The sequence below is a fragment of the Oxyura jamaicensis genome, chromosome 5 (genome assembly GCF_011077185.1).
Source record: "Oxyura jamaicensis isolate SHBP4307 breed ruddy duck chromosome 5, BPBGC_Ojam_1.0, whole genome shotgun sequence".
In the NCBI taxonomy this organism is placed as follows: Eukaryota; Metazoa; Chordata; class Aves; order Anseriformes; family Anatidae; genus Oxyura; species Oxyura jamaicensis.
The window spans coordinates 3184147-3199935 of record NC_048897.1 but is presented as its reverse complement, the minus strand read 5'-3'; the positions used below and the strand labels follow the sequence as shown (position 1 = coordinate 3199935).

General features: G+C 45.4%; 1 protein-coding gene across 5 annotated transcripts in view; it reads left to right on the top strand.

Annotated features, from left to right (window-relative positions):
* The window catches only part of TSPAN18 (tetraspanin 18), a 110708-nt gene that overhangs the window by 76122 nt on the left and 18797 nt on the right, over nucleotides 1–15789 (top strand). For 3 of the 5 annotated variants that reach the window (XM_035327227.1, XM_035327228.1, XM_035327229.1), the window contains 2 exons: nucleotides 10369–10456; nucleotides 15267–15358. In XM_035327227.1, coding sequence (XP_035183118.1) covers nucleotides 15296–15358 — 63 coding nt within the window. In that variant the 5' untranslated portion in view covers nucleotides 10369–10456; nucleotides 15267–15295. Of the gene's footprint in view, nucleotides 1–411; nucleotides 436–5816; nucleotides 5826–10368; nucleotides 10457–15266; nucleotides 15359–15789 lie in introns of those variants that run through there. The other 2 variants (XM_035327226.1, XM_035327231.1) reach the window with 2 other exon arrangements.

The following is a 15789-nucleotide window of genomic DNA, read 5'->3' as shown; positions in this document are numbered from 1 at the left end:
TTTTTTTTTTTTTTTTTTTTTTTTTTTTTTTTTTTTTCCCCCAGATGATCCTGCCATCCGTGCCATGGCATCCTGCCATCCCTTATGGCCACACGAGCATGGTGCTGAGCCCCTTGGATGCTGCATGGTGACCACCTTACTTTTAGGCAGCCCGCAGCTCCCCAGTCCTCCTTGGCTGGAGCTGGGGGCTGCGTCACCCAGCTTTGCAGCTGCTGCTTTCCGTGCAGCAATTCCAAGTACAAGAACTTGGCTCAGGTCTCAGATTCTCCCATTTCCAGAAACTGCACGAGAGCCCATTGCTGTCTGAGGTGCGTAATCGCCAGCAGCGTGGGGCAGCACTGCTGGGGACATGACTGAAGCACTTGACCTTTGGGGCTCGGTACGAAGTCAGTCTCTGCTCACATTTTCCCCAGAGGATGAGCCTGGGGACGGTTGGTGGGTTTTGATTCAGCCATTTGTTTGTATGTTCTGTTGATGTTCTTATGTAGTTTTTCAGTCCTCTCATTACAAGTGCATGTTCTGTTTTTTTTAGTGGTGTTCAGAGAATCCGTGAAGCTTTGTAATTAGTGGTACTTCTTTGATTTAATGTATAAAATAATGCTTTCACAGGTCAGACCCACATGGACCTTTTGTCCTTTTTCTTTTTTTCTTTTTGTTTTGTTCATGGGCCTGTATTTTGAGTGGCTGTATAAAGCTTAAAGTGCCTGTATTTAAACTGGTGTGAGCAAAAGGCTTTTGATGGTGTTTTGTTCTGGGATTTGGAGTAAGCAGTACTGGTTTGAGACCTCATGCTAGACATTGTTTAAAGTGGACAGATGCTAAGAAACCTTGCTCTGTACTAAGCAGGGTTGCTAATTTAGCTGTACTTGTGTAGTTGAAGTGGCAAAATCCCCTTCTGTGGTATGGCTGACCCTAGTTTATGGGAAAGAACAGTTGTTGTTTTTTCTGGTGGATCTGCATTTAGATCTTTTAACAAAAAGGATACATCCTCTTTAAAAAGGCAAGTGTTCCAGTATTTTAACATTTCAATTAAAACACCGCTAAGCCTTCAGATGCAGAAGGAAAGAAATTCATCCTGTAAAGGGAACGTAGTCGTGACGTACCATTTTATTTCAGCTAGAAAAACGTGGCCTCGCTTGGAGCAGAAGCTGACTCTCTGATCAGGCCATGGTCTGGTCGTATGGTTGGGGAGGCGAAACGCAGTCAAACCTAAGATATCATACCCACGGAAGTTAGGGGCCCTTCGCCCCAGGCAGATGCCTTTGTTTTTATAAGCCGCTACGGCAAGGCTGTAAATGGAGGTCTCCAAGCAAGGCTAAGGTAATAACCTCAGGTGGTAACTTCAAACTGGCTTCATGAGCTAAATCCTATATTTTATGTCTTTTAAAATAAAGAGGGGATGTGTGAAGTAAATTCCTATCTTGCCTTTGACTCATGTGAAATGTATAATATATCCTGAGGCAAGTATGCTAAGTTTTTAGCTAAACTCTTACATGTTGAGATCTTAATTTCTGTTAGTTTGCTTTGTTGGTTAATTGCTCATACCATATCCCCCAGTGTAGTCATTTTTCTCCTGATAAATAGCTGAATGAGATGACAAAAAAAAAAAAAAACTGTCTTGAGATAGATTTTTTTTTTTTTTTTTTTTTTTAATCTCTAGACTGAGCAATAGTCCGGTTGAAGGGACTAATTTTGGACTTACTGGGCCAATAGTAAAGATTAAGTGGTGGGTAAATCATTATTCTGGGTGTTTGGTATAGGCTTAGCAGCATTACATTGATTTACAGGCATGAATCCCCCCAGTCTGTACTGATAGATTCTCTAGTTATCTGGTCACCTCTGACTTGCCTTTTTACCAGAAGGATATCCTGGCTATTACCCCAAGATGCTTTGGAGACGCCTAACTGCTTTGTAATCCTCCAAGAAAAGCAGGAAGAGCAGCAGATAAGTATTAGCTGAGAAACCTGAGCAGTTTTGCCCTAGGATAATGGAAAGATAAGGTATTATACAAGGACATGCCATCTCAACAAAAAAAATGAATTTCAGGAGCTGATGTTTCCATACAGAACAGGTGAACTGCTTAAGTGAAAGCTTGCTTGTCATTCCCTTTTACACTTTTTTTCATTCTCTTTGACTCAGATTTTTTTTGGATGCTTCTGAGCATTTTTGGTTTGCCAAATGACAACTTGTATGCACGAATCTGATGACAAAAGAAGTATCATATGTGATATACGATGCAGAGAACAGTGTCAAGACAGTGCATTGCAGAAGGGAGGAGAAGTATGGAAATAAAGGATGTAATGTAGCCTCTCAATCAAAATTTGAGATGATGGGGAGTGGTTTTGGTTGGGTCTGGGTGAAGCAAGCCCATGCGTGTTTCACCAGCTTCAAAAGTGGGGCCACCCTGAACCTCTGGGTGCTCTTACCCTTTGGGGGTGAAGTCTTTGTAAAAACAGGAATTTCTGGACCAAATCTGACTGTATTCTTGTTTCTTAGAGGTGCAAAGGGCAAGGTGCTCTGCTGCCCAGCCACAAAGTGGGTTTTGTGCTGTTTGAAGGCTGTGTGAGCTGCCTCGTGTTGGTGTTTCAGGTCGTGCCTTCATCGTTCACTGGTACATTTGCAATTATTCCACCCCTCTGATTTGGATTAGAAGAAGTTTTGTCTTCAGTTATTAAATCCTGAAAGGTAAAATATCAACAAAGGCTGAGTGAAAGAAAATTCATCAGCATCCAGAGTATTTCCATGGTTAAATTTGCTGTTTCGTTTTTGAAAGAGTCCTTATGACACCCTGTCAGCGCACACCGATTCTTACGTAGAGGGATGATTGATGGTGCTTCAGGTTTTGCCCCAGGCTATTCCCAGCCTGCTTGCAAGCGATTCTGGTAGTGAAGTTTCCACTGCTGCCGTTGTGTGTTATTTAGATTAAATGGAGCTAAAACCGCGCTGGCCCTGAACCACTTCACAACAAGAGATACAATCCTTTCCCCCCTCAAAGCCTGCAAACCTTAAAACAAAGCCTGCCTGGGGAGACTCCTTGGCACTGTATTAAATATCCTCGCTGAGCAATGCTTTCTTATAATTATGGCCTTCCTAATAGGCACCGTGGGTAGTATCAACACAAAGCTATCTGTATTTCATGGTTTGACCTGCTTTAACCCCAGCCGGTCTCCTGGAGATGTAGAAAATCTCTCTTCCACACAAAGGTCTTGTCTTTCAGGCAAAGCAGAAGCGGTTACTTAGAGGATGAGCTTTTTAAGAGCAGACATGACACTTCTTGTGGGCGAAGTTCACCCCACTGGGAAGGCTGCCTGAAAGCCCCCGCATCCACTTCATCAGCACGTAGGCTGCGGTCCTTACCTGCCAGAAGGACCTGCTCCCTGCGGCTCTCCACTGAACCTCCCTGCAGATGCACAGTGCTTAGGGGTAAGGACACTTGAGGGAAGCGTATATATTGTGCCTGGTGTTCTCTTCACTACAGGGAAGAGTAGAGGCTCTCCAACACATGTAGCCCTTACTGCCTCATGTTCCTGCCGCGTGGCAGGATGCCTTCTGCCCAAAGTGGGACATGCGGTGGCCGGGGCAGTGGTGGCAGCCGTGTGGCGAGGACAGGGCTCCCCGCTCTCATCCTGGCTGACGGGAACTGCGGCGCACATTTCACTGCGTCGAGGCGTCAGCGAAGAGGTTTAATTAGGACCCTATTATTCCTTAATCCCTGGAAGTGCTGAAGTGTGCTGGCCTGGCCCCGATGTCAGCGGGAGCCGCCAAAGCGGAGGTGATGGTGTTGCCATGGCACTCGGAGGTGTCCGAGCCACGCGGCTCCCAGCAGCATCTCCTAATTGCGGCTGTGCAGCAGCAAAACAGATACGCGCAGGTTTTCATAAAGGCTGTAATCAAAGGAGCTTCCTTTGCTTTTTAATACGTGCTGAATGGGTTCATTTGTAAGCTTATTATGACTTCAGAGAGAGGAGCTATTAGGGCGATCATTAGCTGCCTGGGCAAATAGCAAGGAAAACCGTGACACGTTCCAGAATAACCCTTCTTTTTAATGGCTGCACTTTGGGATGCATTAACAATAACCAGCCACGCTCTCTTTCATGTTTCCCTCACCACAAATAAGGACAAAGGAGAAGGGGACAGTGAACTGCGCGCTTTCAAAATAAGTTCAGATGGAGAGAAAAATGAGGTGTTAAGAGAGCAGCGAATTCACTAGCATGACATTGTGTGTCTTGATGCAGTATCTGTTATCCATTGGGAAAGCAAAAGCAGCTGGGAGCCAGCCTGCAAGTCTTGGCTCGTACCTCACTCAGTCCTGCCGCTCCTGTCATCTACGTATGAGTTGTGCCGAGGGTCTTTTGTCTGACTGGAACCTGATCGCTGCTGGAGCCGTTAGATTATACATCTTCTGAAGGCAGGGAGAGCGTTTAGAAACACATATGCCAAGATTATGGGATTTATTAACTCTCATTTATTTTCACGTAGAACATCTGAAGCTCTGTTGTGGGCTGTGGTTGCGGTGCTCTCTCTGCTCCTTTGCCTTCTTATTCGTTCTTAATCAGAAATACCAACAGCAAAAGACATCAGGTGTTTGGGTGTTCATACCTTAATCGGGACAGGCGTGGTTAAGATCCCTCGCATTGACCTGTAACACCACGTTAGCTACAATTTTGTGTCCTGGAGTGAATTACAGGTACTGACTGCAGTAAAACTAAGTTCAGATTTACACATGCAATATGTAACATGTGCATCAGTTTGGCTATTAACAGGGGAATGTAGATTCCATGGTTGCTCCTCTTCCCTGGGCTGTTCCTCACCACCTCTGTTGCATTCAAGTTTAACTTAAAATATAGCCGCTATAGCTTGTGAGATTTATTTATTTCCTAAAGGAATAGATCACTTTGAAGCGTGCAGGATGAAGAATCCCTTATTGTGTGTAGCATCTGTGGCACTTTGGGATGTGTTATTCTTGTTTACAGATTTAAAAGAGGACCAGGATCACATAAATGATGGCACTTCTCAGATTTCCAGCAATTTTGTTTTATTAGAACTATTGAAATCCTTCATTTAAGATCATCTGTTTTTACAGGATGTTTTTCCTAACCTCTGCTTTTCTATACCGACTAGACCTGACTAAACTGAATGTTTTGGTCTTGCATCTGTGTAGGCAGCTACCTGGAACAAGGAGAGATCATTTTTTATTTTTTGTGAGATAATTAATGCACTCATAGTTCTGTTTGGGATTTTTTTAAAGCAATTACGATTATTAGTCCCACAGTGAAATGGTGTTAAAGGGCCAGTTTTGTTCCCCAACTCCTCCTTAGGAAAAGCACTGAGAACAACAACAACAAAAAGTTGTTAACCTACTGATCTGGAGCTCTGTTCTGCATTAAAACAGATGATAAAAGCAGGGGTTTACAAATTGCCTTGCCCACGGGCTGTTGCCTGTGCCCCTGCACAACTGCTTTGACGCTGCTTTTCCTTGCCAAGGAGAAATCATTATCGTCTTCTTGATAGGCCAAGGCCCAGTGGCTCAAAGTAATCCGTTCTGATTGCCTCCTGACTTTAAAATCATTCATTTTTCTCCACTGCATTGTTTCCCTCAAGCCTGCGAAGTATCAGGGAACTTCTTAAAATATTGGAAACTGTGGTCTGAGGAGGACAAGGTTGCCACAGCAACTGCCCAGCATTTCAGAGATGTGTTCCTGCATCTTTCCCAGCGATCACAAATGCCACAAACTGCTGAGGCATTTGCTGCAAACAAAGCAAGGCTATAGAAAAAGAGTGGAAAAGAGCACCAAGGAGTCAGTTGTAAAGGTGAGATGTGTCAGGCTAAAGGAAAAAGTGTCAGGCATTTACACTTCATGTTAAATGCCCTAACCATCTGGAGTGCCATGCGAGTGTATGGAGTGTTTCAACACTTGACAGTATCTGACGTGACAGCAGGTAATGTCACTTGGCTTGTGATGCAACTGCACCATCCACTCTGGGGGTGACATTTATTCCATCTGAGGGGAAATATTTTCAGACATAGGAGGCCAAAGTTAGCTGCCTCCCTTTTCGTATGCTAACTAGGCCTTTTTCTGGGACAGAAGATGCCTTTCAAAGAGTGGAACTTGTCAGCCAGAAAGAATCCACCTTTTCATGGGTCTCAGTATGGACTGGGGAGCAGAGTGCTGTCCTGTGGGTCAGGAGATCTAGCGCATCTGTTCCCCTTTTCACTTTGGTTTTTCTCATCTCTTAAACTGAATTAATATTATTATATTATCAGTGTCTGTAATCTTTGGGATGTCTGCTTAGAAAGACGATCTGTACCATATGGTTCCCTTGTACTGCGGTTAGGATGAGGGAAGGTACACCTATGAAGCTGTGTGAGGACTTTTTTTTTTTTTTTTTTTTTTTAAAAGGAACAGAACTTAACAGAGTTGCAGGCTATCAGACGTGTTGGTTCTGAATGCAGGATCTTCTTGTTTAGGGTGGCTGTTGTCTGTGTGTGAAAAGCCAGACATGATTATCTATTGAACTCGGCTTGGGAAGGAGCCAAAGTGAGCAGTTCATTTTTGGAATAGTTCTACTAAACAGAGTGGTTTGTGGCCTCGTGCTACACCGGTACTTCAAGCACGTGCACTAACACTTCTCCAAATGTTACAGCATTTGGGAGAATATATTCCACTCTGGGACTTCTGAAATTCCACTCTGAATTTTTGCATATGTGTGGGAGAATTTACCACCATATGATTTAATGTATTCTGTGCGCGCGTTGTGCAAAGTTGCAAATACAAAACATAGCTTCTGCGTGTTGCATTATTGTTCTTGTTGCAGAGCTGGTGTTATTTATATGAAGCTTAAAGAGGCTCAGTTCAGCCCTCTTTTTCCTCATGTGTGTGGCTGATGTGCTCCTAGGCACATCTGCTTTGTGGCAGAAAGGCGTCTTCATTTAAAAATAGACCGACAGTCAGGAGGGGACATGGTCCAGTTGTCCAGACTGCTTTGCTTGGCCAGAAAACTTAGGGTAGTCGTAACAGCAGCTCAGATTCATTTAAACACCATCCCCAGACAGGTGCGATTGCAGCATTATAAAAGCCAATCTGGTTATTGTTTTAAGGTATAAGATGTAGCAGTGGTTTGCTCACTAAACTGTACTGAGGAATAAAATCTCTCAGGCAGTGCACCTTGTTCACTCCAGTGTTGCATGGTAAGACAGTCAGCATTGGTAAATGGGCCCATATTACAGTAGCATTAGCATTTTAATGCAACTAAAGAGGAGGTAGATTGACTGTAATTTAGTATCTAGTTGCATGGCCTTGTGCAGGTCCCCTCGTCACAGCTCCACAGGGGCCGATTGTAGTTGCACAGTGCACTTTGGGATCTAATTGGATTTACATGCGGTAATGGAGTCGTGTCACAGCAATGACTCTGCTATGTAAGCACTATGAAATTCCAGTGCAATTAGTTATTTATTTAGAAGCTGTAGTTACAGGATAATACGTGGGGCTGATAGCTTGTGCCAAGCTCCAGTTCAGGAGTAGTAAGTGTTCTACCTTCTTCTGAAGCTGTTGCACAGGAATGATGTTAAACAGAGCCTGCTTCTGCGGAGACATTTCTTCTCACCCTGTAGCAGAAAAGCTGTGACCTGTTGCAGAGATGCCCCAGGATGTGACTTCTGTCTTCAGCTTCTCCTTTGGCTGAATATCTGGGCTGGCATGTGTTTCTGGTTCTCTAGATCCTGCAAGTATGGTGAGCAAAGGGGACTGCTAATAGCTAGGGGCACTCCTAAAGCAGGATACCCATAAGCCATTCTTTGGTTGTCTTCCTGCACTGGTTGACATACAGGAGACCAAATTTCTCTCCAAAACCAGATGGATGTTTCCCCCTCTCGCACCCCCACTCCTTTCTTTCTTGCCTTGCAACCCGCTGACTCCATCGGCTGCTCTCTGCCTCCTCTCTCTGCTCTGGCTCTCCAGCTCGGTTCCGTGCAGCGGGAGACCAGCAGGAGCCAGGAGCTGAGCCGCTTTTCCTTCATCAAAGCCCGCTCCCCACAAAGGGCTGCTCTGAAGGCAGCGAAGGCGAGGAGAAGCCAGCTCTGTCCAAGGAGGCTTGCTGCAGCGGAGGCAGGACAGCATGTGCCAGGCGCAGCTGCCCGGCCAGCTGAGGCAGCGTGGCCAGCACGTGCCCGGCCCGAGGAAGGAGGCTTGGCCTTGGCCCTAACTCCAGCTTCCCCCGCATTTCCCCAACGACTGTAATTAAAGGCATCAGCTTGCTCAAGTCACAATTAGGCACGGTGGTTTTGCACTTTCTGCAGTTCTCCCTAATGACAAAATTGTAGCTATTAACCAAAGAGAGTCTGTTTGGCAGGGACTTCCTCCCCTTTAGGGCCATAGAGTAAGATGGAGAATTGCTATTGTTTGGCACCAGACGTGCTCTTTCATCCCTTCTGACACAGCACCTGCTGGTACCTACTGAAGCATTTAAGCTCTTCTTCTCTGTGGTGCTGTAATTTCTTTTAAAATATTGTGACTTAAGAGGAATAATAAAAAAAAAAATTCCTCTCCCACGCAGACCTTTGAGGGCTTGTATGGATGTAATTATATGCACACGCAGTAGGAGCAGGAATCCTATCATTCTGGTTATTTTCCTAATGATAGGTTTATATAGCACAGTGTCATTTCTGCTTTAAAGTTAGAGCCATCTTCTCATGGCAGCAGCTGTCCCAGGGCAGAGGCATCGCCGGGTAGGACAACAAGAAATTGTCTCTCAACTGCACGTGCAAAACACACGACAAAGTGTTCCCCACACAAAAGAAAAAAGCAGCAAGGGTGGGCAGTGGGCTCTGAGTGTCAAAAAGGGGCTCTCTTCTGTGGGGCAGTGACAGTGGCTCTCGTCCCAGCTGCAGCCTCTGCAAGCCCCTCTCCAGAGGTTCCTGCGTCTGCTGCAGCCATCTCGGCTGGTCCCGTGGCACCTTCCCACACCTGCAAGCACCATCCCGAATGTGGTGTGGATCTGGGGCTGCCTTCCTGCACGGCGTCGTGAACGGGCTGCTTGGCAGGGTCCCAGAGGACTTGGCAGTGGAGATGGGGCACTTGGCTGAGGGCGTTTGCACCCTGCGGGTTTCCCAAGGAGAGCCATCCCTGCTCATCATTCAGAGATGTAGGTCCACCGTGATAAAGGACATAAAATAAGAGGGATTAAAGCAAAACAAAAGCTCTATGAATATTCATTAAATGTTTTATATTGTACTAGCTTCAGCCACCTTGAAACTCTTTGTTTGCTTCCTGCCAACAACAAACGATAGACTTTTGCTCACTGAAGTCTTAATGGGAGGCAATTTTCAAAGGCACATTCACAAATGTTTGTGGAAAACAGATGTTAAATACACCCTATCCAGAAATCACGCTGAAATTCTGGCACGCTCCTTCCATGAGGGAGCAGGGCGAGACCCAGGTGACCTATCTGATGCCTCACAGCTAAGCAGGGGCTTCAGATTATCTGCGAGCATTCAAAAACGATTTGAGGAGGATGAATTATTCTCTTGCAGGGCATAGCAACCCTACATGAACATCGGACCCTTGCGGCTGGAGTAGCTCAAGGCTGCCCCTTCCCCTCGGGCCCAGCGCCGTGGGGCTGTGGCGGTCGGAAAGGCTGCGTGCTGATCTGCAGTCTCACCTCATCTTTGCCTAGGTGAAGACTGTCCTTAGCATTGTGCAGGCTGAAATTAAACGAATTGTTGCTGTTAGCTCAAGGGCAGCGTCAGCCTGCACCCGGGGCCCTCTGCCGGCACCGGTTTATCTCTGGGTCTTCGGGCAGGCAGTGCTGCACCTTCGCAGCCCCTCTCTTGCTGCTCCACAGGCAGTGGAAATGAGGCAGAGGGAGAGGAAATAGTTTGCTCGACTTCACGTGAGAGATGGCAGGGAGGACGAGGGAGAGTGCCCAGTGTCTCAGGCCGTTGCTCCTTACGGCTGTGCTGCGCCTCCCAAAGACACATTCCATCTCCATTCCTTTGCCTTTTCCATTTTCCCAGTAAATGGGCTGTAAAGTCACAGCAGATTGAAGTTTGTCTAAACCTCCTATAAAATATTGAAGGTGCAGCTGCTATTAATCTAGCGCTGTTGTGGTATGAGGTGCATATGCAATGGGACTATAGATTTACATGTGGTCTGTGGGCATTTGAAACACCCCAAATGTTGCTAAAGAGGTTCTGAGGAATCAGATCCCTCACTGGGTATTAAAAGCTCTTCATTAGTGCTAATGTATACTAAATTAAGGTGGAAATTAGACCGAGCATATTCATCAGGATGGTGTGTTTTAATAAATTGTGTATTTAACATGATTGTATTTTATTCACTTCTGCAGTAATTGCATGTTTTTCTCTTACAGGACAAGCTTGGCAACAAAGAGATATATGGGATACACAGACGATTAAAGACTAGAAAAGACTCTGCTACAAGTCCCAAGATTTGCAAAGGTGAACCTTGTTTATGGTTCTTTCTTTCTGCATCTCAAATGCTTTCTCTGTGTCTCTGTCAGGGCTGGTTTAGATGTAGCTGTGGTGTACAGGAGTGGGGTAAGAAGTGCGCAGCTCATCTGCTGTCATGTCACCTGCACGGTGTACTTGGGCAAGTGATCCCTCTTCAGTCTCCCAGTTAAATCTGCCCCTATCTTTGTTCTGTCTAGAGGGGCAGACTTTGTGGAAGTCATAGTCTGAGAGGGTTTTCTGGAAGGCACCGTCCATTAGATAAATTCTGTTAGCAGACTCCACTGCTTTGGTTTAAAAGGAGTTAGATACTGCTTGCAGAGAGTGAACATAGAACTGCTTGCCTCCGTGAAGGAAGGGAAGCAGCCTGAGCCAAGTCCCCATACCTACAAGCCCCATAAACACAAGGGTGTGTGCCGTGTTGGTGGGGAGAACTTCAAATATATCTTCTGCTTTTACTTGGTTGCACTATGTGTAAATATGAGAGTAGGTGTGAGTAAATGCCATTTGCTCCTCAAGCCATTGGCTAATATTTTGTAGGAGATGCAGCAGGACTGGTTCTCAGGTCTTTAGGTAAGCAATGGGATCAGTGCAGTGGACAAGGTCTTCATGCATGATGAAGGCAAGGAGATACTTATTGTGAGAAGAAGAAATACATGGACAATGTGACAGAAGATAAGTGATTGAAAAAGTGGTTTGGGTGAGGGTTGGACAAGGTGACCTCTAGAGGTCTCCTCCAATCTTGGTTATGCTGTGATTTCTATCAAGTTGCAGAAACTGGGAGACTCTGATGAGCCATCAGGCAAGTGCACAGTGTCTGAATTGTATGTGGAAAATGGTTCACACACTCCTCTTTGTAGAGGGTAGGAGTAGTAATGGTATGGAAGAGGCAAGAATTGAGACTGGTGATGATAAGGTGCTTCTGAGAGTTTTGATAGACTGCCGTATCTGAGGATTGTTCTTATTCCTTTTGCCACAAGGTAACTTGGATGCTTTTTGAACAGTTGTTGTGGAAAATCTTTTCTCAGTGAGGGCAGTCAAACATTGGAAGAAGTGCCATGGAGACTGGGATATCTCAGCCCTTGGAGATACTCAGAACTTAACAAAATGTGACCCTGAGCAGCCTGCTCTAACTTTGAAGTTGGAACAAGCTTTGGAATTGGCCCAGGTTGGAGGCAGTGGGTGTTGTACTCAATGACATCCAGAGGTCCTATCCAACCTACATTTTTCTGTGATTTCATCACCAAGGCAAAGGTGAAGGAGCAATTGAAGGGAAACTGTAAGTTTCAGTTCAGTGTGAAAGGGATTTGGGGGCAGAGGGAAATTTCAGTGCTAGCAGGGAGAACCATGTAAGCAGTTTTCAGGGGAATGGTTGAGCAGCTGCCTTTAGATATGAGAAGTTCAAGGTAGCTTCAAGGCGTGCAAAAATGAATGTCAGAAGGAAGGAAATAAATGGTGGTTGGAGAACAAAAAAATGCATTGCCTTGAAAAACTAGACTTAATTCCTAACTGATTAGAGCAGCTGGGGCATGTTTCCTGGCTACACTGCTGGGGTTTTTAGCCTCCCCATCACTTTGCCAGATAAAATTCATATTAGGGGGAAAATGTTGAATAAGCTGCCTAAGAGAAAGTAGAACATTTATAGCTACATTTCAGACAAAAACAAATGCATCTCATATGTCTCACAGGTCTGAGATGGGACAAGCCAGGGAAAGCATCTGTCAGCCGCTGTCTTCTGCAGTTCTGACTGTTAATGTTTGCTTAGCATTAAATGTCTCCTGCAGAGGAGAACTTAATCTGTCACAAATTTGAGGCTTGGAGGAGGGGAGAGATGATATTTTTAAAGGGTAGATTGAGACGTATGCATTCAGATTTTATCTCACTTGCATCAGTGTGCAGTAAGAGTAACTTAAAAAAAAAAAAAAGCCTTTTGTTCGTATGGCTTAAAAGTGGAAGGAAAAAGCAGCTCTATGGGTCAGGATTGTTCTTTCACATTGGTTATTTTTTCCTTGCAGACTGTGATCGGAGATATTTTCAGCTAATTAGTAAGGCAGCAGTTGCCACAAATGGTTTAGTAATGACATTGTTTATAAGGAACATTATTTGCATTTTGCTTGTATTGTTTGTAAATAGCATTCGTTATATACCCTTCCAAGTCTGGAGCACTACTACTTGTACGAACTAGATGGTAATGCGTTTCAGATATGCTGAAGTGGTTGAGCTCTGACTTGAAACAGTTGTAAGTGCTGTGTAAGAGGTCATATCATGCTTTTGATTGATCTGCCCTGTTTTAATCGGTGCAGTCAAAGGATCCAGATGGTGAGCTTTCATGTGCTGTTTGGGGATCTGTGCGCTCAGATGAAATTGGAAGGGGTTCATCCTGCTGCTATGTGTGGGTCTCTCCGAGCTGTAAGTTCCAGTACTGACAAAGACACTCAGGGCTCCCAGTTCTCAGATCAGATCAGTGGATTGGCATTTTTTGAACATTTGTGTTCAGCCCTTAACGATGTGAATCTCTGACAAGCTCTATTCCAGGCTTCCCAGCCCAGGCCTCGTGCTGTCGCCGGTGACACACTTCATTTGCACATCCTGAGCTGGAAGGCTTGCGGGATTTGTGAGCCCACTAGGAGTGTTCCCAGCTTGAAGCACAGCACAGTGAGCTGGGTTGCACTTATTTATTTTGCTGTGTGAAGCATGGTGATTTTAGAAATCTCAAATCTGAGCCCAGCAGCACCACTGGGAACAATTTCTAGCCCAGGCAAACAGGGGAGCCCTTGCTTATCAAAGCTGTGTGTGTATTTGTTTCTGCTGCTCCCAGGTTACTGAGGCTGCATGACCCTGCAAGCCCTGGCAGTGGTGTTTTCAAGACCTGACTGCTCAGTAGATTTAGAGTCTCCCTTCCCAGCTCATGCCTAGAAAATATTTTAACACACCAAGTAGCTGTGTGTGAAGGAGTAATGCAAGGAATTGTAGCTGAGGTTTGTCTTTGAAAAGAAGAGGAGGCCTGTGCTCAGCTTGTGTGAATCAGTTGTTCCAAGGCACCTGCTCATCTTATAGAGGAAGCAGACCCTGACATGGAAAGTAAAGTAAGGCAGGAATGTGATTTATCTACACTGTAAAGCAGCAGCAGGACAGGGCTGGACTCAGGAGTTGCTGCTTCTTAGCCTGTTTTTCATGTGTGTGCCTGATGCACAGTGGCACAGTACCCCTAAACTGGTTGCCTTTTTATCTTTTTTTTTTTTGCCTAGGACAACTGTGATACAGATCATGTGGGTGGGTGCTCAAGGCACCAGGGCTCAGAAGTTTCTCTGAGAACTTTCAGGCTGTGGCTGATAGAGTGGGATTTCGCTATCCTTTGTTCCACTGGGGCATAACTTTGTGTGTATGATGATGGGAACGTCTGAGTGCCACCATTCTGGGGCTCTTCGAGTACCAGTATTCTCTTCATTTGTCCATCTTCTCGTACCCTCTCTACGTTAGCCTCCAAGTTCACGGGTCAGTGAAACTGGAGGTTCATCTTTCACATTAAACTGAAAAATTCCCTCCCCAGCTCCTTACCCTTCTGTACCTCAAGATCTCCTCTCTCTGTAAGATTGGCAGACACAGCTTTAAACACCCTCAGGAAGCTGTGGGCATCTCCTGCAGGCCCACGTAAGAGCTCTGCACTCCTTTCCACCTGTGTTCACAGCAGTGGCCATGAGTCTCTCTGGGCAGAACAGTTGGGTATAGGAGCTCCTACATCTCGCAACTCGTGCCTCTCTCCCTGTTCTGCTGCTAGGAAAGAAGTGTGTTGATTTTTAAAGCAAGTCAAAGAAGTCTGGCAAACACAGGCACCGTACGGATCTGGCTGTTCACCTCAGCAGCCCCTTGCTGGGAGCGCTGCCTGCCCTGGGTTTTCTCAGCCTCTTGGCTAAAGCAGAGCGTGGCTGCAGAGGGAAGGACCGCACGGGGTTTGACAGCACTCCTATGTTCTGTGGATTAACAAGAGCAATGAAGGAGGGAAAGAAAGAGCTGGTGAAAACCTTGTATGATTTCTATTTTATTCTTTCGAGTGGATTGGATGTACTTTGCTAACATCATATAATTGGATGTAGGTCTATTTTGGGAAAGGCATTTGCTGTGGTGAGGGGAGAAGAGATGGGTTAAGAAGCGTTCAGGCTTTGGGGGGGCTTCTCTAGAGAGCTTAGCGAAATTGTGCCTCTGTGTTTGTATATGTAAGCATCCATCTGTGCAAGGTGCAGTGACTGCATTAGCTTCTGTTTCAGTGGAAGTTTTACTATTTTATGTATTCGTTTGTCCATCCCTGTAGGGTGCTTGGTGATATAATTGCATATTGGGAGACACAGTCAATTCATTAAACAGTAAACTTTTGGGGGTAGAAACCTTCTTCTAACGTAGCCTCACCTAGTCAAAATTTGTCTCTGCTCTTCCATTACAAGTACTGTCCTAAGCAGTTTGTGGTCTAACTTAGGTGTATCGAGATTCAAAAATAACATATTTTTTTTCTTCTGTGATTAAAAGCTTCCCAGCTCCTCTAACCATCTAAATGTTTCCCTGAATTTTTTTTCTGCTCTTTCTTCTATAGCAACCTTCCTCTTCCCATCTGCATTCTCCTCTACCCCTGGAAGAATGCAAAGGGAATTAGCAGTGAACTTTATATCTTATTAGCCTGCGCTATGGTACCCTGTTCAGCTAAGAAATGAGCCCTTCTGTACAATGAACTCCACAGGGTCTGAGGGGAATACAAATGGAAATTATCCTGTGTCGTTCGGTGTGCTAAGGGAACGCTGGTGTTTTGCAGGAAGAATTGGATCAAGCAGCCTGAAGACCATGGAGGGAGACTGTCTGAGCTGCATGAAGTACCTGATGTTTCTTTTCAATTTCTTTATATTCGTAAGTATTTGGAATCTACTTTCTGTCCTGCATCCTCCTGTTTCCAGCTGCCTGCTACTCCCCAACAGAACATACTGTAATTTGGTGAAGTTGCCAAAAGATGCCCTCAGCTTTGCACTAGCAATCACCGAGGGTTTTTTTATGGCAGCCAAAGATGCTCAGACATTCAGCAAGGCAGCAGAGCGGTCACTGTTGTCTGAGTTATGGCTGTCCTTGGCAAGGGACACCAGTGGGAATGCTGTACCTACTGGTGTATGCGGTCTAACCTTGAATGGCAGAAGAGGTTTTGACTAGGAAACAGCCATTATCCTACCACATGTAAAGTCATTCTGGGTGACCCGTGTTGCTGTTGCCTTTGGCAGTAAGGGTGGGAGCGCCCAGCCACCCTGCCCACAGTGGGGCAAGGCGTCCCGTGTGTCGGGGAGAGTTCT